General features: G+C 39.0%; 2 protein-coding genes across 4 annotated transcripts in view; both read left to right on the top strand.

The window, feature by feature from the left end:
• Positions 1-1,492, top strand: part of ptprfa (protein tyrosine phosphatase receptor type Fa) — a 363,596-nt gene extending 362,104 nt beyond the window's left edge. Inside the window, exon 30 of the mRNA XM_026323606.1 lies at positions 1,204-1,492. Coding sequence (XP_026179391.1) covers positions 1,204-1,272 — 69 coding nt within the window. The 3' untranslated portion in view covers positions 1,273-1,492. The remainder of the gene's footprint in view (positions 1-1,203) is intronic.
• Positions 1,493-4,495: 3,003 nt separating this feature from the next.
• kdm4aa (lysine (K)-specific demethylase 4A, genome duplicate a) overlaps positions 4,496-23,809 on the top strand; it is a 28,394-nt gene continuing 9,080 nt past the window's right edge. The window contains exons 1-19 of one of the 3 annotated variants that reach the window (XM_026323078.1): positions 4,496-4,612; positions 5,684-5,849; positions 5,968-6,143; positions 6,329-6,443; positions 6,891-7,084; positions 7,194-7,243; positions 7,596-7,699; positions 7,839-7,976; positions 11,252-11,484; positions 11,667-11,821; positions 12,285-12,673; positions 13,322-13,421; positions 14,883-15,067; positions 16,464-16,668; positions 16,950-17,026; positions 17,877-17,932; positions 20,253-20,361; positions 21,024-21,212; positions 21,404-21,574. In XM_026323078.1, coding sequence (XP_026178863.1) covers positions 5,712-5,849; positions 5,968-6,143; positions 6,329-6,443; positions 6,891-7,084; positions 7,194-7,243; positions 7,596-7,699; positions 7,839-7,976; positions 11,252-11,484; positions 11,667-11,821; positions 12,285-12,673; positions 13,322-13,421; positions 14,883-15,067; positions 16,464-16,668; positions 16,950-17,026; positions 17,877-17,932; positions 20,253-20,361; positions 21,024-21,212; positions 21,404-21,574 — 2,784 coding nt within the window. In that variant the 5' untranslated portion in view covers positions 4,496-4,612; positions 5,684-5,711. Of the gene's footprint in view, positions 4,613-5,683; positions 5,850-5,967; positions 6,144-6,328; positions 6,444-6,890; positions 7,085-7,193; positions 7,244-7,595; positions 7,700-7,838; positions 7,977-11,251; positions 11,485-11,666; positions 11,822-12,284; positions 12,674-13,321; positions 13,422-14,882; positions 15,068-16,463; positions 16,669-16,949; positions 17,027-17,876; positions 17,933-20,252; positions 20,362-20,780; positions 20,814-21,023; positions 21,213-21,403; positions 21,575-23,809 lie in introns of those variants that run through there. The other 2 variants (XM_026323079.1, XM_026323080.1) reach the window with 2 other exon arrangements.

The following is a 23,809-nucleotide window of genomic DNA, read 5'->3' as shown; positions in this document are numbered from 1 at the left end:
GAATTGATATCAGCACATTGGATGTTGTAGGGGCAATGACATTTAATGCAAGCTCTAGCACAAAGTGCCATTCTCCAGATCAGTCAGCTCCAGGAATCACTGACATACTGCAGGGGTATTGGGGCTTCAGACATTTCTGTTTGCGGCTCGATTTTTTTAAAGTTAATTAGCAGTATTAGGACTAATATGTCTTGTGCTACACAGTAACTGTTCTGTCATTTTTTTTTCTCCTGTTTCATCTTTTTATTTGCCTTTTATTTTCTATTGTGTAGAGATGCGCTGATTGTAATTTTCTTGGCCAATTCCAATTTCCGATTTTTCAGTAAGTGTGACCTGGCGATTCAGATTTTTTTTTAAAGAACTGTAATGAAAGCATATACCAAAATTATTTCTTCATTGAAATTTTTTATTTTATAATAAAAATAATAGGAAATTATTAAACATTATGGGATCTTCTCACAACAAAATAAAGCGCTTTGTGCCTTGAAAAAGGTATAAAATGAATTCCTGTAACTCACATAGTAGAGTTACACTATTGGCCTTACAAGTGTCAGAAACTGCAATCTTTGTGTCATCTTCACTCAGAAAAAAACTTCCACACCAGCATGGTTACACGCAACTGAGAGTTTGCATGTGGCTGTGATGTCATTGCCTGCGCCACTGGCAATAAAAGGATCGGCTCAGATTCGGCAAGACGTGAGACTGACCGGCCAGTCACCGATCATGCGAAAAATAGGCCGATTCCGCTCACTGGCTGTTCAATCGGTGCATCTTTACTATTGTTCCCTTTTTATTGTAAATGTGTATGTATTAACTTGTATTTTTCATTAAAATATGAAAATGAGCTTGTATTGACAAAAGAGATGGTATAAGTGCCAGTTGATACAATGTTTTTCACAGGCTGACAAAAGGTTTGTGTCTACTGACTTACAGGGGTGACTGCATATTTTGACATGACTCCTAATGTTGATTTGTGTCTGTTGGATATGTAAATAGCCAAGTCACTAATTTGCTCTGACAAGGGCTAAAATCAGTTTTACATAAAAGTACTCAAGTTACATTCAACAACTGAACTTCATTAGCTTATACCATTAGCTTTGCTTGCAAAAACAAACATGAGCCATACCTGCCATTGTAATACTCTCCTTCAACTACCAATACTTGCACTTACAAATTGACCAAAGCATTGTTTTTTGTCTTTAGGACCAGTACCAACTGTGTTACCGGGCTGCACTGGAGTACCTTGGAAGCTTTGATCACTATGCAACATAATTCAACCCAGAAAGACACCCTCAGACGAGTTTGGTGTTTCCTCTGAGCCATATCCACTTAGCTCAATCAGTCCCTGTGGTCTGATGAGGAGGTTATGGGGAGCATTGATTAGGAGATGACCACAGCAGGAAGTAGAGGACAAAAGAAGAGAGGGGACAGGATGACCTCTTTCTGGGCCAGGGCCATGACTTGGCCACAGAACCAACACCAAATCTTCCCAAAAACCAACCCTAAAACACTTGTAGTCATGCCTCATTCTGATTCTTGATTTAAACTCCCATTGTTCCCCAGTTTCTGCCTCCTCCTAATAGCAGAAACTATTTTTCTGCTACTTTCATTTATATTTGGCATTACTATGTTATCACCATTTAGAGCTTATTTTGTAACCATTTACACTAGTTATTATATGTCTTGGGTCTTTTTTTATTTTGTTTATGTATTATTTTTATTAGCACAAAGGACATGTATTTTCAACATGCTCCTAGTCATTAAAACAGGAGAGCTTATACTTACAGCTGCTAATAATTTTATTTTGGACCATAGATATAATATTCTAATGTTATCATTACTTAGTTGGTCTTATTTAGGAGGAAAAGTGGGTTTTCGGTCTTGTCTTGATATCCAACAGAATGATAATGGTTTCCACCAAAACAGATCAAGTAAATAATTAAAGTTTGTGAAACAGTATGAAGTATGAAATAATCTCATGGCTGGCTATAAATGTGCAAAGACTGTTCACATTTGAACGTCTTCCAGCATGTACAGTGTCTTGTCCATAACTTTTTTTTTTACACCTTAAGAACATTACACCCTTAGTTTTCACATTTAGCACACACCCAGGTAGACTGAACACAAGCAACCTGATCTTGCGATTTTTGGTGAAATGGCAAATGCATATCACACATTCATTGCATGGAGAAAAGAAATCTATTATGACATCAGGGAAGAAGTAGTTACAACACTCAAATTTGTGACATCATGGTTCTACTGACAGCATCAGACCAAGACTGAATGCTGAGCATTAAACCAGCTTAGTTGCTTATTCTTGGAAAGATAAGGATGACTTCATTGTATATTTTTTAGGGCTGGGACTTTTAACATGTTAATATTGAATAATTAATTACAGAAATAATAACGCATTTAATCACATTTGTCCATGGCATGGAAGTTCCATGTTGCGTTAAAGTCCCAATATTTTTTCTTTTGTCAGCGAAACCCAAGAAATGATCTAAACCAGCAATGTGTTAGTCCTTCTCAGTACTTTCTGACATCTGTCTGTGGCTCTCAGGTTTCTACTGAAGACACAATTGCTTTAAATTAGACAAAGCCACACATCCATATTGTAGGTTGTTATCAGCAACCTGATCTTTTAATATTATGGTTTTGGTTTTATTTAAAGTTAACCTAGCTGAAAATGCAATGTCCAAGTTCAAGTCTACGTGATTTTGATCGCTACACTTTTTGGACATTTGCAGACATATAACTTGTACCTTTCACCTGCATAGATGTCTTTTAACAGACATGACATGCAAGCAGATACATTGGATCCCCATTCATAGTATATTACAGCTCAAATACTTTATCACTGTGTTGCAAACAGACAGGCCTGAAACTCAGAGCATTACCAGAGTTCAGCGGTGGATTTCTGTGATTTTTACTGGTTGAGATGACAGATGACAAGTGAAGTGGCTTTGGGTGGTTATAAAGGATGTGCTATTGGGTTTCTATCTGTTGTATACATTTATTTTGTATTTCTTAATAAAAAGAGAAAAATGTATTGGAAACATTGATGTTAATAAAGTTGAAATAGTTTTTTTTTCATATAACAGTGGTGTATTTCTTTCATTTCTTAATTTCTCTGAAAATCAGGTGTTTGGTGACATTCAATGGACCAGCACTCTGTACTTTGAGCAGGATAAATTATTTAAAAATGCAGACCTGCAACTTAATCTAAAGCATGCATTCTTCTCTCCTTGCATCATTTTTCTTTCTTTAAGTGCCAGTTAAGTGGTGTCTCAGATTCTAAGTGTTTCACACCTGCTGGAGTTTTATTAACATTCACAACAGCTGCATAATTACAAGACATTCTCACAACCAACAATGCTGTAATTGACATCAGTGTTGTAAGTGCAGTACTGGAACAAATCTTTTGCATAAGCACACTTCAACATAAGTAAAATGTCAGCCTTCTCTTTTTCTATACATATATGTGTACACACATATATATGTGTGTGTGTGTGTGTGTGTGCTCTATGAGTAAATAAATAGTTTGATAAAGGAACCTTTGATACAATAAAATACAGTGGTCTGGAGAGCTCAATGTCCTGCAAAAACAGAAAACACAACCAAATCCAAAACGTGCTGCAAAAAGAGAAAATGCAACCAAATACACAAATCACTGCAAAAAGAGAAAACAACCAAATTCAGAAATTCACTGCTAGTAGCACAAAAATGTTTCCAGGAGGACGTTAATCTAGACTCCATGTTCGTCACTTTTTAGAGTCCCCTGGAGACATTGCAGACAATTACTGTGATGGATTGTGATGCAGAAAGTTCCCAGACTGAACCAGACAATCGTAGTGGGTCAAAAAATGAAGTAGCTTAAGTTTATGATTGTTTATTTTAACTTTCAATTGATATATTGATATTTGCTTTTAATCTAAATTAGCATTAGCATTTTACTAATTATTAGCCTACTGATTGTATGCTGATGAAATCCACACACTGACTAAAACAGTTAATGTTAGCTGACTATAACTTTTGTTAGTAACGTTGCAATATGATGTTGTATGATAAACCTTTGCTCTCCTAGGACGCTGATTCATCAGTAGTTTGTCAGTGTGTTTTTCCTGTCATGACAAGAGAAAATGTCAGGGGTGACAGTCACATGGTGTCTAGATTAAGGTCCTCCTGGAAACATTTCTGCTGTCATCTGTGCTGTTTGCAGCAGGTTTATGTATTTGATTGTGTTTTCTCCTTTTGCAATGTATTTGGTTGTGTTTTCTGTTTTTGCAGTGCGTTTTGCATTTGCTTGTGTTTTCTCATTTGGCATTGCGTTTTGTATTGGTTGTGTTTCTCATTTTGCAGCGCATTGAGCTTTTAGGGCCACTGTAGTTGCGTGTTTGTCATCTCTATGAGAGTGACAGCATTTGAGGTGTTGTGGTTGGGTGAGAGATACCGGAAGCTCCTCCTCTCTGAACTATATGTAAACAAACACACACTGAGCATGCGTCGCTGGAATAATGGAGGACTGTCTTTCCTATCCGGACTGATGATGTCTGTATTTCTACTCTACTACCTGTGATCTGAGAAAAACAAAACAACTCTGCATTTCAGCGTGGCTAAGTGAATGTCTCACACTTTAGAATAGGTTCATTTATTGGAAAATAGGAGTAAATTTAAGTTAGTGCACAAGAAAGTGACGGCCAGCAAGAAGCCGCGTTTGCTATTAGATTAGCTGGGAGCGGGGGGCAGCTGTCAGATCGGAGTCCGCTATGCACTTATTGGTTGCTTCGGCTTTCACTAAATTGTCTTCCGGTTTGATATCATGACTCGAGCTGTTTGTACATGTTGATTGTCGTTTATTCCTCAATACTACAGTGGTTTAGTTATTGTTGACTACACTTTTGATCCCTGAAACCCAGAACAACCTATCTTGCAGTTAGCATGTTAGCTAACAGGGTAGCAAAATATTTTTTTCCGAGCAGCAGGGCTGTCAGTGAGCTACGGTGTGTGACGGAGGTGGTATTTATCCAATCATAAAACGCGGATCAGAATCAGACTGGACTTTACCAGCAACGAGCTCTGTGATTGGATAAAGTCCGTTAAGCCAAAGTTTACAGTACATAGGTTACTCCTCGATAAAAGTTCTGCATCTTCTTTAGTTGTTAACTGTACAAGAAAAGATGTAATGCACATCACATGTATTTTGTAATACATCAGTGTAGGGATACAGTTTTGCTAATTTTGTTTATATAATACAAATACAGTATCATATATCTGAAAGTGTGGAAATTATTTTTGGCCAGGTCCTAGAGGTGTGTGATTTGGAAATGAGAGAAACTGAGAAAAATACCTTTTTTTTCCCCCATTTTTACAAATACAATAAAGGTTTTATGAATCGTGAACCAGCTTAAATTTACTTGTAAATGTAGATGAAATTTGAGAAATCAGTGTGATAGAATGTATGTAGATGTATGATGGAATGTGAGCTTGTTCTAATGTGGTCTGAATGGAGAGAATAGAATACAATTTCCACAGCCTGATACTGTCAAGTGACAGCACAGATGTGGTGTAGATTGGGCCAGAGGCTGAAAAGATTTAAGATTAAAGTGAGCCAGACTTTGTCAGACATGTAACTGTCAGAAATGTAGCTTAGATGTTTTCATACTAATGCCCATGTTTGTAATCAGTGTTAAGATCAAAGTAAAAATTCCAAGATGACTACAGACATGCCGGCCCAAGGTGTAGCCTCCAGGATAATGACATTCACCCCCTCCAAGGAGGACTTCAAGGACTTCAGCCGGTACATTGCCTATATGGAGTCACAAGGAGCACACAAAGCTGGAATGGCAAAAGTTAGTCTGGTTTGTCATTAACGTGAATGGACATTTGCAGTTACCTGACTCATTGAAAACAGAATTAGCCAAACACCAGCTGTTTATTGGACATAAAGTTTCTGTTCTATTCTTTCAGGTTATTCCACCTAAAGGTTGGAAACCTAGACACACATATGATGATATCGACGACTTGGTGATTCCTGCTCCTATTCAGCAGGTAGTGACAGGCCAGTCAGGACTGTTCACACAGTACAACATCCAGAAGAAACCAATGACTGTCCATGAGTTCCGCAAGACCTCCAGCATGGACAAGTAAGCTTGTATAGTGAGATTAGAGAACAGCTGGCAGGTAAATGTTTTACATCGTGACCACAATATTAAAATGCAAAAAACCTGTATAGTATGTGATGTAGCCTGTAAGTGTTGTCACTATGAAACATGCTGTCTCAGAGGACTTCAGATAGTACTCACTGAATATCTGACATTTTTCATCTCAGGTTCTGCAATCCCAGATATGCAGATTTTGACGAATTGGAGAGGAAGTTTTGGAAGAATCTGACCTTCAACCCACCGCTTTATGGGGCCGATGTCAGTGGAACATTGTATGATCCAGTGAGTAGTAATACAGTGGGTACGGAAAGTATTCAGACCCCTTTAAATTTTTCACTCTTTGTGTCATTGCAGCCATTTGCCAAAATCAAAAAAGTTCATTTTATTTCTCATTAATGTACACTCAGCACCCCATCTTCAGTTTTTCTTTTTTAATAAAGTTGCAAAAATTTCTATATTTCTGTTTTTTTCTGTCAAGATGGGGTGCTGAGTGTACATTAATGAGAAATAAAATGAACTTTTTTGATTTTGGCAAATGGCTGCAATGACACAAAGAGTGAAAAATTTAAAGGGGTCTGAATACTTTCCGTACCCACTGTAAGTTGGATAATGCCACCAACTGGAGCTTGCTTCTCATTCAATTAAAACTTTTAATTTTTCCGATCAGTTTAGATTGCTACATGTTACAGTTTTACATCACTGCTTCTTTGCTGAATCCAACCTTTGTAGAATGTGACTGAATGGAACATTGGCCATCTCAGCACCATTCTGGACACTGTGGAGGACGAGGGTGCGATCAAGATCAAAGGAGTCAATACACCATACCTCTATTTTGGGATGTGGAAGAGTGCCTTTGCATGGCACACTGAGGACATGGATCTATACAGCATCAACTACCTGCACTTTGGAGAACCCAAGTCCTGGTACAATTGCTGAGACACTTAGGACATGGTTTATAGACTGTTTTAAAAATCCAAATGTCAACCTAAAAGTTATTCTATTTGAGATATTTGCACTTCTGTTACTTCTCAGGTATGTTGTCCCACCAGAGCATGGGAAAAGATTGGAACGACTTGCAAAGGGTATGTGGCAGGTTCTTGCCAAAGTCTATAACTGTAATTTAATTTCTCACAGCAATCACTCATTGCATTTGTCCTACTTTTCTATGAAAACCAATTTATGCTGTTGCTTTTGGTTGCCTTCTCAAATATTGAATAATTGGGGCTACAAGTCTCAGCTTGTTCTGCAGAGTAGTTTCAAAATAGGAAATCAAAACTGCTTTCAGCAAACCTCTATACTGTTTACTGTACCTCTGTACTGGGATGTATATCAACTGTAATTATGTGTACATATCCCATTCAGTCATTTAAATTAAAATACATTAAGACAACTGGAATGGTCATATGCAGTAACATTCATTTTCTGTATTCCCAGGTTTCTTCCCAGGGAATGCTCAAAGTTGTGAAGCCTTCCTGCGCCACAAGATGACTTTAATTTCACCCTCAATCCTGAAAAAATATGGCATACCATTTGAAAAGGTGATCATTTATTTACATTTGTTGACTTCATAATATTATGACGGAAAATGAAAGATATCTGTACTGTAGGTTTTACAAGAACGGAATATTAGCCCTTGTATTTCTGTGTGTCTTTTTTTTTTTTTTTTTTTAAATTCAGGTCACCCAGGAGGCTGGGCAGTTCATTGTGACCTTCCCATTTGGCTATCATGCTGGTTTTAACCATGGCTTCAACTGTGCTGAGTCGACCAATTTTGCCACCCAGCGATGGATTGATTACGGCAAACAGGCAACACTGGTACACATAGACAAGTGTGAATATTAACCTACTGATTAATCACATTCAAAGGCTCCAACCAAGTTTATCTAGTGGTGTTTAGCTACAAAATGTTGCTACATGCACAGAGAACACAGTTCGTGGTGTCACACTATTTTGGTAATACCTTGCTTGGAAGCACTAAGTGACAATCACCAAAAGAAGACTAACATGACTTTCACACCTGATCATTTGGAACAGAATAATGGGTTTAATGGTAGTTACTTTGTTTGCTTGAATGTCCCTTTTCTGCATAGTTCATGCAAATGTCTTACTAATTGGTACATATTCTATTTGGACAACCCTGAAAACAGTGGTTTCAGCCTCTGTGTAAAATTCCTTACCGTTGTTTTGTTATTGGTCATTTGATATTAAGTGGGCGGGTGTTTGGAATTTCATTGGCATAATTCCTGAATGCAATGAGCCATGCATCTCAAACCCTGGTAGGTAGTTGCAGGATACTACTCTCAGCAATCCTGTAGGGTTTCATGGAGATTCTCCACTAGGGGGCGCTACAAGCAGGGCTTATATTTTAACCTTTATATCTCAAAAACTATAATGGCCACAGTTGTAAAAAATTAGTTGTCACATCTCCATGTGGTACTTACATAACTACAACTGTTGAATCTAGAGCTAGGCTTACTAGTGCAAACATATTACAGAATATTCAGTGTAAACATTGTTGCCACTGACATTCTCCATGAATGGGTGTAAAGTATACAGAAACTGGATATTATAGTGCCACTTGCTGGCGAGTTCAAAGAAATTATTTGGCAGTCTTTAAAATGCTGATCTCAATGTTAACTGAACATAAAGACATGAAACTCGGTATGCAGGTATGTCATGATGAAATGCTTCAAATTCTGTAACGTGATCCCTACAGCGCCATCACGTGTGTATGTAGAAGGTTGCAGTTCTTTAAAATTCTGATATATTTGGTGTCTGACAATCTTGAATATGGTCCAACTTCTGAATTGATCAACATGTGGAACCTCCCAGCTGTAACAGCTGCAACAACTGCAACAGCTACAAGTAGTGATGCTAGTTTGCTTTCAGCAATCACATGCATTTTCTTTTAGTTTAATGTTTGAATTCATGGCAGTCTTCTACTGTGTTCCTATAGTTTAGTCTGATTGACAGCTTTTGCACTATGCTAAATGTGTGTGCATGTACACTACCAGGGAAAGTTAGGCATGTACGATATTAAGACAGCCTCATCTGTGTAATGAGCTCTTGTGTTAATTTTGACTGGCTGATATATAAACAGACATGAACTATACAGCAGATCGATAGTGGTGTTAATACTTTTTGATGACTGCATTTACATCTGAATTAAAACTCCCAGCCTTGTATTGTTTTAGTTCTCAGGACAATGTACATGGCCAGAGTCAGTATAGTCACTTAAAAATTACACCCCTTGCACAGCAAAATCGCCAGTGTTAAACTCTGAGAATGTTCATTTAACACTAACAAGTAGGGGTGGGATCATGTATAAGAAAACAGGCCATACAGTAAATGTTTGCCCAACTCAGCTTAAATTCTTCCCAAACATTTATTGTAAGATATTCAATTTAAAAAATAATTAATTAAATGTTAGCCCTGCAGCTGGGAGGGAGTGCAACACTGCTCATAGATTTTCCACCATTAACTAAAGTGTTCATAGTTCAGCTCTGTAGATCATAGGTCGACCTGTTTTTACCCTGTCTGAGTTATACATTACAGATTGGGGTTAACAATCACAGAAATCCCTTTTTTTTTGTTGCTCCCTTCATTTTCAAACGAAGTTTAAAAACCTTATTATATTGTGTAATTTAGTTATACTGTTTCAGTCTGCTTTTAATCTTATGTTGGGTTTCACGATCTGTCTGTACTTTAAAGAAACATTTTGCAATTTTATTCATAAATTAAAACACATTTTCAGTTTATTGCCTGATGAAGCATCAGACAGCTATAATATAACACACCCCTGCACTTTCAATGATTCTCATCCACTGTGCATCTCAGGTCTGTGTCGTGGCAAAAGTGTAAGAACAGGCTGATTACAATGTACAGGATGGCATGTTTAATAGGCAAGCGGCAGAAACACGGGCAGTATGTCCGGACGAGTCGATTTGATTGACCAAGACTGCACTGCACTACTTTCCTGTAGGAAACCATTAAATATTTGAGTTAAACAACATGTAAAAAGTGCTTATTCAGGCAAATGGTCAACAAGGTAATTAGAAAGTCTGTGTGGCTAGCTTTGTCTTCCTGCTTGCAACCCCCTGCTGAAGCACACATCAGGGGTCTTTGTTGAGTTCACAGAGGGAGGCTGTCTGTGCAGAAACAAAGGTGGCATCTTATATATATTAAAGTTTCCCTCACAGTCTGCAGCACTGCAGTAAAGTTAGACAAATATTCATTTTCCACCTGTAATAAGATAGACAGCAAGCTACAAGTTAAACTTTATGAAACTCAGCCATCCTCAGTGCTGAATAAACAATAAACTGGTCTCTGTGCAGCTGTTGTGAGATGAGTGCACAGAGACTGTCTACAGAGTTGAAACAGCTTGTTTTGAAGAAATTTGGCTGTAGCTGTATCTCTTACAGTGGTTGTAAAAGCCATTGTATGTGTTTTTATATGTTTTTATATGTATGTATGTGTTTTAATTGTTGATTTAACACTGGTTATTTTGCTGTGTATATGTATGTATGTACATACTGCCAAAATATCTGATCCTCCATCACAGAAGTCAGTTTTCTGACTAAAACAATGAATGTAGGCTAGGCATAACAACAAGCAGACGTGCTCTTTGGTTGTCTGAATCCTGGCACTCACTTCAAACTTTGTTTCAGCTGCATACTTTATTACTTCCACTTTGAAGTCTGCAGCATAGCTCTTTCTTTTGGGTGGCATTTTCAGTTGTGTTAGAGTTTAGCATGAACATAAGTGTTTCTACGTATCCAGTGTCAATGTCATCTAATGCTAGTGACTGCTCGACACAATGACTGTAGATGTAGACATATAAGTCACTTCACTATATAGGTTGCGCTACAAGACAGAGGAGTTAAAAAAAAAAAAAAAAAAAGTGTGGCTTATAGTCCAGAAAATAAGGTACTTAAAGTTTTATGTGCAGTCTCACAGTAAAAATTAAAAATAATTCCAATATAATCAACCCCAGCAATGAATGCAACTGATCTGAAAGCATTGTTTTTGTACTGCTCTGACTACCACAGCTCAAAGCTGGACTGAAATGTTGGTCTGTGTTTTCTTCCCAGTGCTCGTGTCGTCAGGACATGGTAAAGATCTCCATGGATGTGTTTGTACGCAAGTTTCAGCCTGACCGTTACATGTTATGGAAGGCAGGAAAAGACAATACTACCATTGACCACTCCAAACCCACACCAGAAGCTGCTGAGTTTCTGAAAGAAGACAAGACCGAACCTTCAAAAGAAAATCCAAAGGAAGCTGAATCTAAGGAGCGCACTATTCCTGTTCAGGAGGACATCAGGTCTGGAGTTATTAGTCCATCAGTCAATTAGTCCACTGTGAAGTACTCATCACATACTGAACATATGTAGTAAATACTTCTTCACCCAGATTTGTGGCTTTACCTTCATAAGTTAATGCAGACACTGTGTTTCTCTTTCAGTGCTGTTGGTAATGTCTTTACTTATATTTCCCATACATTAGTCCAACACAACATACAGGGAAAAAGCACCAACTTGAAGGTGCTGACGATGTCAAACCAGAGCTGGCTGTGAAGGAAGCTGAGGAGGTGGACCAAAAGAAGGCCAAGCTGTCACACAAGGAGCCTGCTACTAAGGTTGCTGCCAAACCAGAAAAAGGTGCTGCACAGCTAGCAGAAATCTGTGTTTGTTTTTAACCATTTTGTGTTGAGTGAAAACCTACTAACTTGAAGTAGATTATGAAACCAAGAAGTATTTTTTTCTACTCACTATAACAATGTATCCTGCAGAACCACTAATAGTCCTGTTATCAAATTTCATTTAGGTTCTACTATTAAGTACAGTATATTCTGACTATGACAGAAGCTTTTATTCTGAGATCCAATACAATATTTATGTCTAAATAACAGTCAATATCAGAGCAAAATGGAGGATAATTCCTGATGATCAAATTATGTAAAAAAAGTTAGATGAATGGATGAACAATAACAGCTTGCAAGGTCTAGAATGAATGTTTTGTGCTTTCCACAATAATTATTTGGTCAGAGAGTATAACAAACTGTAGAGGCTAGTGAGATCACCCATTCCAATTATATATACATTTTCTTTATTATTCTTTCAGAAACTTTGAAAGTCAAGCCTAAGAAAGAGAAAGACATCAAGCCACAATCTAAATCTCAGTCCAAAGCCAGCACTAAGAAAATTTCGAATAGACGAAGCCCATCAAAAAAAGAGAAAGACACCATGCTGGCTCTAGATGTTTGTCCTCCTGAGCCTGCTGAGGGCCAGGTGGTGGCTCTGTGCTCAGAGGAGGCAGGTGGCAGTGAGGAGTCTCAGCTGGGCAGCAGTTGCAGCCCAGCACATAAACTGTTTCAGAGGACGCTAAGCCCTGCAGACGTCCTGCATGTACACAGCTATGCAAAAGGAGACTATGGAGAGGGAGAACCCTTGCCCAAGGAGGAGAAGGGTGAGGTTAGCGATGAGACATACAGCAGACATCTTGGCAAAGCAGTAAGTGGACACACTGTTTACTGTTTCATTGTTTTGTCACCAGTGTTGCTGTTGTGCATTGTTCCACAAGGGTTACTGTGTGTGTTGGTGGAGGAATAGTTTAAATCAACTTTATAGATAGGTTTATCCATGTTCATCTCTTCACTAGTCACTAGTTTGCATCTCAAGTCTATTAGGGTTACATCATCCTTTCTTTTTTTAATGATGCTGACTTTTAGACTCCCTGTGATGGACTGGTCACCTGTCCAGGGTTTGCCTTTCACCCAGAGAGAGCTAAGATAGGCTCTAGCAGATCCCAGTGACCCTCAGTGGGTATAGATAATGAATGAATAAATTCTTTTTAGACTCAACTGAAAATATAATTTGACTGACACCACTAAGTTTGTACCTCTTTGTAGTTGGCTCATTGTATTTGTATCCTGATTGTGGGGGGTTTGGGGAATCCAACTTCACAGTGGTGCAATGTTTTCACAAGGTTCTGTAGGGTTCCCAACAAATTGCAGTAATTCACTCCACTGACACAAAATCAAGATGTTGCATATTCACTGTGACACATTACCTGTAGGGTTCCTCATTTACTGTAGGTATTTATGCATAATCAAAATCAGTATGTTGATAGAGATGCTAACAGAAGTTATTTCTTTCCAGCAGGTGGCAGAAGATGTGGCCGGAGAAAGAGAGCCACAGAGTGATCTGGGACAGCTGCCAAGGCACCATCCCCTCATAAAGGATGGCATGAGTGATGAAGGTCTGTCACATAGACAGTAACAAGCAGCATGCTGCACCATCTTAAAATCAGCTGAGTGGAGGCTAACTAAGTTTTGGAAGAGTAAAAAGAAGAATGTCATGGGGAAAAAACAGCAGGGCTTAAATTTTAATTTTTCAAAGCTAAATATATTTAATTTGTTAGATATAAAATGTGAATTTTAGCGGGGGAGATTCAGACTGTTTTTAGGGGGGTGCTCAAACAAACCTACTGTACATTTTGTCTCAGCACCCCTAAAAAATAATAATGATCAATAATAATGTCCTATTATTAACTAACATTGATAATAATTACCTATTATTAACTAACATCAATAATAATAACAAATTATTAACTAACAGTATATTTTGCAGACTTGTTAATTTTGCAGACTTGTTTTGTGATTCGCCATGCATGTAAAAGCAACATAGAAGAAGGTAGCGGTAGATTTTATGGCGGACATTAAAACTCCAAGTTAACCTCAGCAAATACAATTGTTGACTGTTCTGACTGTGAACACTGGGTCAGTATTACAGTGACTTATAAAGTGTGTGGTTAGTATTCCATGGTGCATATATTATTGAACATTAGCTGACTAGTTCCACACTTGTCAGGTATTGAGCTAACTGATGCACTTTATTAGTTTAAGTGGAGATGAAATAGTGATAGTGTGCGCTATTATAAAGCATCGCAATCCTTCTTCATTAACAAATTAACAGAAATTCAGTTTTATGTTTTCATTAAATATAAGGTTAACTTCCCTCCACATGGCTAATTTGCATACACCAACATAAGCACAGGACTAATTAGAACCACTGCTAAGTCACATACTGTTTTTATGATGAAATTACACATATTTTTTTTTTTATGTAATTACACAGGGAAATATATTTACAGTATATTGATGGGCAGTGTATTGAAGCATTGGGGAAATTCTCACTAATCAGAAATCTGTTCTTTCATTGATAAGTAAATTATTTCTCACCTTTCTCTCTTTAAGATAAGCCAAGTTTCATAATGGCATTACCTCACTGCATTGCCCATAGCAACCCAATATACATTAGTGTCATAAAATGTTATGGATCATCTTATACATGTGATTAGATTATAGATTCTTTGATTGGATGTTAAGTTTGCTAATTGGTTCGACAGCACAAAGAGGAAGAGAAAAGGATAGAGAGGAAGCGAAGGGGGGAGGATTGAGTCAACACAAAGAGCACTGGGCATAAAGTATTGTATAAATGTCACTTTCTGCTTAGGAGCTGAGCACCCCTAAAAGTCTGATACCAGAATTGCCCCGACTCTTAGACAGAAAATGTGAATAACTAATAAAAGAAAATTGGCATTATAAATCAACCCAATCAATGACTGCCCTCATTTCTAAAAATCTGCATTGTCAGCAGCCATAGAAAATATTATATTGCTTGAAATCTAGCATATTTTGACCTTGCTGTTGTGCCTCAGAGGCTCCAGTGGAGCTCCCCCCAGGAGAAGAGGGTGGTCTGGAAGGGGAGAGCTGGGCTAAACCTCTGGCTCACTTATGGCAGAGCAGACCTCCTAACCTGAAAAAAGAGAGGGAGTACAACCAGCGCATTGGCTCCAAACCTCCATACTGCTGCATCTGCATGTTGTTCCACACATACCAGCAGGTAATCTGCACCAAAACAGACCCCTTTCACCCCTTTACTACACATCTGTTGTACTAACATAGAAACAAGGACCTGTGGAGACCAGCAGGTGCTGTGGAGAAACAGAAAGACACATTATGGAAAATGTAGGCCTGAGTTTTTATCAGGAGCAGCACAGTAGCTTATTGTTTAGCACTGTTGCCTCAGAGCAAGAAGGTTTCTGGTTCGAAACTCGGCAGGGGCCTTTCTGTGTGGAGTTTGCATGTTCTCCCTATGCTTGCGTGGGTTCTCTCTAGGTACTCCAGGTTCCTCTCACAGTCCTAAAACATGTATGTCAGATTGATTGGTGATTGTAAATTAAGGTGTGAGTTTTTGACTATCTCCCTCTTAAGCCTCATTTATGCTCTACGTTAAATATGCATTCGGACACGGACGGAACATTCTCATCGTCAATTTCTCGCATCGGTATAACCAGACAAAAATTCTCCGTCCACAAACCATGTATTCAGTGGTCACACAGACCAGCAAGATATACTCCATTGCCATGTTTGTTATTGTCTGAACCTGACCTCTGAACCCAGAGGTCTATCAGAACTCTGATGTCTACACTGCCTTCCAGTGGTTGTACTGCTTAACAACTATGCCAATGTAAAGCATGTATGGGGAGTATGTGGGCAGTGACGTTTGACAACGTTTGAAATGGTCGAACCTATTTACATGTGAAAGGGGAGCATAAATGAGGCTTAAGACTCATGTCATGTTACTGTAACAGTAGGAACCGATTTTCAGGGTGGCTAATTCAGTAGGGTAGTGAGGAGTGTTGGCAGCAGTTGTGGTTTGATTGTGAGCCTTCAAATACTCAATTATTTCCTTCATGTTAATAATAGATTGCCCTCCCTCTTTCTGCAGTTATGGTATATAAAACACTGTAGCCTTACATAAATGCAGTGTAGTGACCGTTGGCAATTCCTGGACAAGCTGACCTAAATAATCCACTAGGTGTTAATACAGTTTTGTTGTGAATTATACTATACTATTCATTTTTTTATTTGTTTATTCTTTATGGTTTTATAGCTTTTGAGTAATTATGTGTCTGCATGTAAAATTAGATCCATTGCTTTAGAGTTTGTAATATCAGTATTGTGTTTTGTTAATGAGTATTTAAGCTCATCATATTTAATCTCAGGCATGACAAAAATCATAAAGGATTGTAGTCTGAATGTCTGCAAGGAAAACAAAATAAGTCAGGAATTCAATATATAAAGAGTTGACTACATGTACACAACACCGACATAACTGCAGTTGTGACTAGAGAAGAGTTGCAGCTTTAAGAAAAGTCCATGTTTAGAATAGGATATGACTGCAATGACAAAACATGTACTAAACACTCTTTACAAGCTTCATGTTTCTATATCAGACCGAGTGTGCAAACAGTATAGACAGTCCTGTCATGGTGACTGATGGATGGATGCGAACCAAACCTCTGATACCAGAGATGTGTTTCACTACCACCACGGACGAGGACTCAGAGTGTGAGAAGCAGTCCATAACACCTCATCTAGAGGAAGATGGAACCAGCCTCCTCATCAGCTGCGTTCAGTGCAGTGTCCGGGTCCACACCAGTCAGTACACTAACACTCTATTGTGTGTGATCATGGTGTGTCTGCAAAAGCTCTGTCAGCTTTACACATCAAATTTTCTCCATTTTAATTCCTGCCATTTTCTCATATGTCATTACCACAGATTTGTGTTACTATAGAATTATTTAGTAGCATTTGATAATAGCACAATCATTTAAAACTTCACTTACTAAATTTGTCTGTTGGTGGCAACACACACTGGGAGATCCCTTCATCATAAAATTATACTTGTGTGTCAGATTGCGTCTTTATGTGTGTTCCAGGTTGTTATGGTGTTGATCCAACCAGTGTGAGCAAGGAATGGTCATGTGCACGGTGTAAGGCCAATGCCATGGCTGAGGTCAGTGAACTTTTGAAGACATGCTGCTATTAATTCTTCTGGGTAGTTCGGAAGGATTATTTATTATTATTTGTATTGCTACTGATCTACATCTCTTGTTCACAATTCAAAAATTTCAGAAGTCAAAAGTGTACATACAGTAGGTGATGGGGCTGTAGTGTCAATAGAGTGGAGTTTGTTGAAAGTGATTATTAAGAAGGTTAAAGTAAGTGTACATTTTAGTGCTGGACCTGTTCTAAGGCAGCTTTATGACATAGTTTGCCATTGTAACGAGTACTGATGGTTTTTACCATAATCTTCAAGTTTACTGCACATAATGTTGCTTTCAACATATATCCAGTGTTAAACAACATTTGTTTGTCTGAAAACAATGAATAGGATACACATTATATTTAACAGGTTCTCTTAGCAGAAACCCTGCATTTTTGATAGAACACTCTACGCTATACTGTTATGTTGTATTACACTGGAGATGGCTATAGTTACAGTACAATACAGCCAAAAGCCACAACTGTTTGACCCACATAAGTGTGACACATGCTAATGCAACAAACTATGCACTGTTTGAAAGCTAACACTAAGCAGATTGCACCGGTAGAAGTCCTATTTCTCTACCACTAAAACTTACTGAAAGAATTGCAGAAATAAATGTCATATTATGAATTGTCTTGCCTGTTTTCTGATGAGTGCAAAGTTTTGGCCCAGGGTTTAACAGATTAAAGTTTCTAGCTTTCGATTTCGACAAAGACTGCAAATAAAGTTGACCTTTATTTGAATACTGCTTGTTAAAACAATGAACAAGAAATTTGTCTGGACTGTTGATTGATGATTGATGTTAACTCTTTGGCAGAATTGCTGCTTGTGTTCACTGAGAGGTGGAGCATTGCAAAAAGCCAACAACAACAAGTAAGTTGGTCCAGAGTCATCAGGAAAATGGGGAATGGGAAAGAACAGCAAGGTATTTCGGTACAACTGTACTTTGATAATGGTACCTTATTATGGAATGGCTGACATTTACTTATTCAAATCAAAATGGCTTACACCTTAAACATGCCCACTAAGAAAAAAACAATGGAAAAATGTATTTACATGTATATTTCCAAGGAGCATTAATAAAATCAATAAATTAAAAAGAAATTTTTAGACCTCTGGGCCCAGTTGGGCATAGCCTGAAGACAAGACATGGGGCCAGACTTCTGTGGGCCCACCACCTGCAGGAGGGACCATATGGGGCTGGTGCAGTGTGGTTTGGGCAGAGGTTGAAGGCGGTTCCCTCGGTGGCCCAAACGGCTCGGCTGGTGAGGGAAGGAGCCTGAGCTTGTATGGGAGGTAGAGAGATACCAACTAGAAATAGTTTGACTCACCTCCACATATGGCCTAGGCTCTGGAACCAAAACCCTTGATAAAAGGCTGGACTGTCTTCCACTCTGGAGTTGCCCAAGGTGAGAGATGGCGGACTAGGATGGGCATGTTAATAGGCCCCCTAGCTTAGTCACCACACGTTGGATTTTACCCCGATGACTAAGAGGGTTATATCCCTGCACCTTCAAGTTGGGGATCGGCTCTCGCTGTTGTTTGTGCTTATGCACCAAATAAGTACCAGGCTATCTTGAAGTCTCTAGGAGGGCTACAGGAAAGTGCTCCAACTGGGGACATCATTCTGCTGGGGGACTTCAACACTCACGTGGGCAACTACAGTGTGTGTGTGATTGGGAGGAATGTCTTCTTCAATCCGAATTTGAGTGATGTTACTGTCCATAATTAAAGTCTCGCCCACTGAGGCAGTCACAACTGCACAGTGGCAAGGTGGCAGGGGTGGATGAGGTCCCCTCTGAGTTCCTCAAGGCTTTGAATGTTGTGGGCTTGTCCTGGCAGACACGCCTCTACAATACTGCGTGGAGGTTTGGGACAGTGCCCCTGGAGTGGCAAACAAGGGTGCTGATCCCTCTTTTTAAGAAGGGGTATCAGAGAGTGTATTCCAACTACAGGGGGATCACAGTCCTCAGCCTCCCTGGCAAAGTCTACGCCAGGGTATTGGAGAGGAGAATTTGGTCGAGAGTTGAATCTTGGATTCATGAGGAACAATGTGGTTTTTGTCCTGGTCATGGAACACTGGACCAGGTCTATACCCTCACCAGGGTCCTTGAGTGGTCATGGGAATTTGCCCAAATGGTCCACATATATTTTGTGGACTTGCAGAAGGCAAGGTACTCCGGGAATATGGGGTCCAAGGCCCGCTGCTGCGGGCTGTCCAGTCCCTGTACAACTGGAATGATGCTAAGTCAGATTTATTTCCAGTGCATGTTGGACTCTGCCATGGCTGGCCTTTGTCACCAATTCTGTTGATTATGTACAGAATTTCTGGGCATCTTTGCTGAGACTACATAATACATAATTGGGATACATACAAGGGATTGTGTATCCCTACTTAATGTTCAATTGGTCTGATCTTAACCATTCCAGTTTTCTAACTCAGAACTCCTTCATCCATCCATCCATCCATCCATCCATTCTCTTCTACTTATCCAGAGCCAGCTCTTGGGGACAGTAGTCTCAGTAAAGATGCCCAGACCTCCCTCTCCCTCCCTTCCTCCATTGATGGCCAATCTGTTATTTTCTCATAAATAAGAAAAATTTAGTTACTGTTCTGATATTGTCTTGACTGGTGTAACTACTGGTGTAGTTAATCTGAAAAATGTGACTCATAATCTATGATATGATCCAAACTGTGAGTTTTATGATCTGTTGCATCCCTAGTGTTACCCTAACCACAAACCAAGTTTTAACCTTCAAACATGCCACCAAGGACTAGACACAATGTCCTCACAACAGTACTAATGAACTTTTATAACTGTTTGTTTGCACAACCATAAAAAGAAACACAGAAGTAGTCTTTAACTCATAGCACAATACAACATACAGTATATCTTGAAAGCTGCATGTCAATTAAGAGAGCTGTCAATGTCTATCTGTCAGATTGCCAGTTATAATTTTTCAAAGGTGAATAACATTCGGGGGAAAACATAGCAAACATTGAGACAGAAGCAATTCCACAAACCATATAATACATTATTCAGAATAAATTATGTTAGAGCATCATCACGAAGTATCAGCAATACAATACAATAAATGTCAGAATTGGTGTTTGAGTTCTGTGTGACAGCATGTCACATGACTAACACTAACACATGTGTTTCGGGGGCGGGGGGTGTGGTGTGTTTTATAGGTGGGTACATGTGCTGTGTGCAGTAGCTGTGCTCGAGGCACGCTTTGTCAACATCACCGAAAGAAGTCCTGTGGATTTAAGTGGAATCCCTTTGCAGAGATTTAAATTGGTGAGTTCAAATATCAAACTCATTTATATAGATAAGTAAGCATTATATCGCCAGTTAAAAACTATTATTCAAATGTCTCAGGTGCTAGCCAGTGGGAGTTGAGGGGACTAAAGTACATTCCCACAGCACTCATTTCAGTATAACAAAAATATTATTTATCTTAATTAATTTATCCCAGTCTTTTCTACTTTGCTGTTTCTTTTAATGTGAAACATTTGAGTAGCAAGTAATTCATAGACAGTGGCTACATAGGAATTTCAGAAAATGGCAAAAAACAAAAGGAAATATCAAAACTGAATATGCATTCCCTAATAAGAAAGAGCTTATGTAAGATATTTGTTAGCAGATCTGTGTATTTTTCCTATCTAGGTGTCAGAACTCAGACCTGTGCGCCCAAATCATTTTTCTCATTCTCACAGTGTAATTTCCACTCAAAAAACGCTTGACAAGTAAGGAAAGCATTGGATTTTTATCAGCTTTTTTTTGGCCACAAAACCAGTACATAAAATGATGCTTCCACTGTTCCCCATTTGTGAGGTAGATAAAAGCTCTGGCAACTTATTTGAGGATTTTGACTCAAACTAATTCTTTTTTTAGTTTTCTATCTGCTGCACCTGCCTAAGACCCAGCTGCTGTGTTTTTTTTTTTTTGATCTCTGACAGAAATGTTACTACTGTAAAAAGCGTATGAAGAAGGCATCTGGCTGCTGTGTGCAGTGCTCTCATGGTCGCTGTCCCACTGCATACCACCCCACCTGTGCACAGGCTGCTGGGGTACTCATGCAGCCAGATGAATGGCCCTTTGTAGTCCATGTTACCTGCTGTCGACACAAAGGCCCTACTCAGATTGAGGTAAGGAGCTGCTAAGGATCTGGTAACCTGTTCATGAAGGGAGCTTCAAACAAGATATGCACATTATAAACCTTTTCATCTTCCTATTACATTGAAGCCCCAAATCCTCTTCAAGGAATAGTGAAGCACTATCCTGTCATCCTTACAGCAGAGAGTCATAAAAATGTGATTTCTTGTATCTCCTCTGACAGCGCAATAAAGCAGCCATGCATGAGCTGACTGTGGGACAGAAGGTGATATGCAAGCACAAGAATGGTCGCTATTACCAGTGTGATGTGGTGCAGCTGTCTAAAGAGACATTCTATGAAGTCAACTTTGATGATGGTTCCTTTAGTGACAATCTCTTCCCTGAAGACATTGTGGTAGGTCTCACAGCTTTATCTAGGTCTTGTCATTTATTAGAAAACTCAAGTAAAATAAGATGCCTCTTTGTTAACCATATTTTAAATTTGGGTTCATTTTGACCAGTTATGACAAATTGTCTCTTTATATTTAGATTATAGTTACTATATATTCATCTACATTCATGAAATTTCCCATTTTTTAAGTATGTCATGGGCATCATTTGTTCTTTAAAAGGACTGACTTTCATGTCAAAACTCACATTTTGTAGTATCATAATTTTAATTCTAAAATAATGGCCTTTATTTTTTGTGCCAGAGAGCACAGGCTTACATTAGAGACAAGCTTTTATTTCTTACTAATTTCTTCCTAATTTTGAAAAATATTGTACAAGTGAAAGAAGGCAGTTCTAGACATTTGTTATATTTGTGAATTAAAGGACATATCCTGGTGAAAATTAACTCCAAGGTTTTTCACAGTAGTGCTGGGGGCCAGGGCTATGCCATCTAAAGCATCTATATTGTTAGTAAAACTCTCTCTGAGGTTTTTAGGCCCAAATACAATAACTTCTGTTTTGTCTGAGTTTAAAAATAGAAAGTTACTGGTCATCCAGGCCTTTTTGTCCTTTAGACACGCCTGAAGTCTGGCTAACTGGTTTGTGTTAACAGGTTTCATAGATGGATACAACTGAGTGTCATCTGCATAGCAGTGGTAATTAATAGTGCTTCCTAATAACATTGCCTAAAGGAAGCATGTATAAGGTGAACAGAATCGGTCCTAGCACAGAACCTTGTGGAACTCCACAACTAACTTTTGTGCGTGTGGAAGGTTCATCATGTACATAAACAAATTGGAATCTGTGTGATAAATAAGGTTGGAACCATTTTAACGCTGTTCCTTTGATTCCAATAACATGCTCCAGTTTCTGTAATAAGATGCTGTGGTCGATGCAGCTGTCAAATGCAGCACTAAGTTCTAGCAGGACAAGTACAGAAATGAGTCCATATCTAAGGATAAGAGAAGATCGTTGGTGACTTTTAACAGTACTGTTTACATACAATGATGTGCTCTAAATCCCGATTAAAAATCTTCAAATAGTTCATTTCTGTGTAAGTGGACTAATACCTGTTTAGCAACAGCTGATAGCGTTTTCAAGGATTTAAGACATACAGTGGGTATGGAAAGTATTCAGACCCCTTTAAATTTTTCACTCTTTGTGTCATTGCAGCCATTTGCCAAAATCAAAAAAGTTCATTTTATTTCTCATTAATGTACACTCAGCACCCCATCTTGACAGAAAAAATCAGAAATGTAGAAATTTTTGCAAATTTATTAAAAAAGAAAAACTGAAATATCACATGGTCATAAGTATTCAGACCCTGTGCTCAGTATTGAGTAGAAGCACCCTCTTGAGCTAGTACAGCCATGAGTGACACTCATATTTAACTCACATGCTGTCCATTTCTTCTGATCCTCCTTGAGATGGTTCTGCTCCTTCATTGGAGTCCAGCTGTGTTTAATTAAACTGATTGGACTTGATTAGGAAAGGCACACACGTCTGTATAAGACCTTACAGCTCACAGTGCATGTTAGAGCAAATGAGAATCATGAGGTCGAAGGAACTGCCCAAGGAGCTCAGAGACAGAACTGTGGCAAGGCACAGATCTGGCCAAGGTTACAAAAGAATTTCTGCAGCACTCAAAGTTCCTAAGAGCACGGTGGCCTCCATAATCCTCAAATGGAAAACGTTTGGGACGACCAGAACTCTTCCTAGACCTGGCCGTCCAGCCAAACTGAGCAATCGTGGGAGAAGAGCCTTGGTGAGAGAGGTAAAGAAGAACCCAAAGATCACTGTGGCTGAGCTCCAGAGATGCAGTAGGGAGATGGGAGAAAGTTCCACAAAGTCAACTATCACTGCAGCCCTCCACCAGTTGGGGCATTATGGCAGAGTGGCCCGACGGAAGCCTCTCTGCAGTGCAAGACACATGAAAGCCCGCATAGAGTTTGCCAAAAAACACAGACTCCCAGACTATGAGAAATAAGATTCTCTGGTCTGATGAGACCAAGATTGAACTTTTTGTCGTTAATTCTAAGCGGTATGTGTGGAGAAAACCAGGCACTGCTCATCACCTGCCCAATACAATCCCTACAGTGAAACATGGTGGTGGGAGCATCATGTTGTGGGGGTGTTTTTCAGCTGCAGGGACAGGACGACTGGTTGCAATTGAAGGAAAGATGATTGCGGCCAAGTACAG

Source organism: Mastacembelus armatus, chromosome 4 (assembly GCF_900324485.2).
Source record: "Mastacembelus armatus chromosome 4, fMasArm1.2, whole genome shotgun sequence".
NCBI lineage: Eukaryota > Metazoa > Chordata > Actinopteri > Synbranchiformes > Mastacembelidae > Mastacembelus > Mastacembelus armatus.
This window is presented reverse-complemented; position numbering and strand designations above follow the sequence as displayed.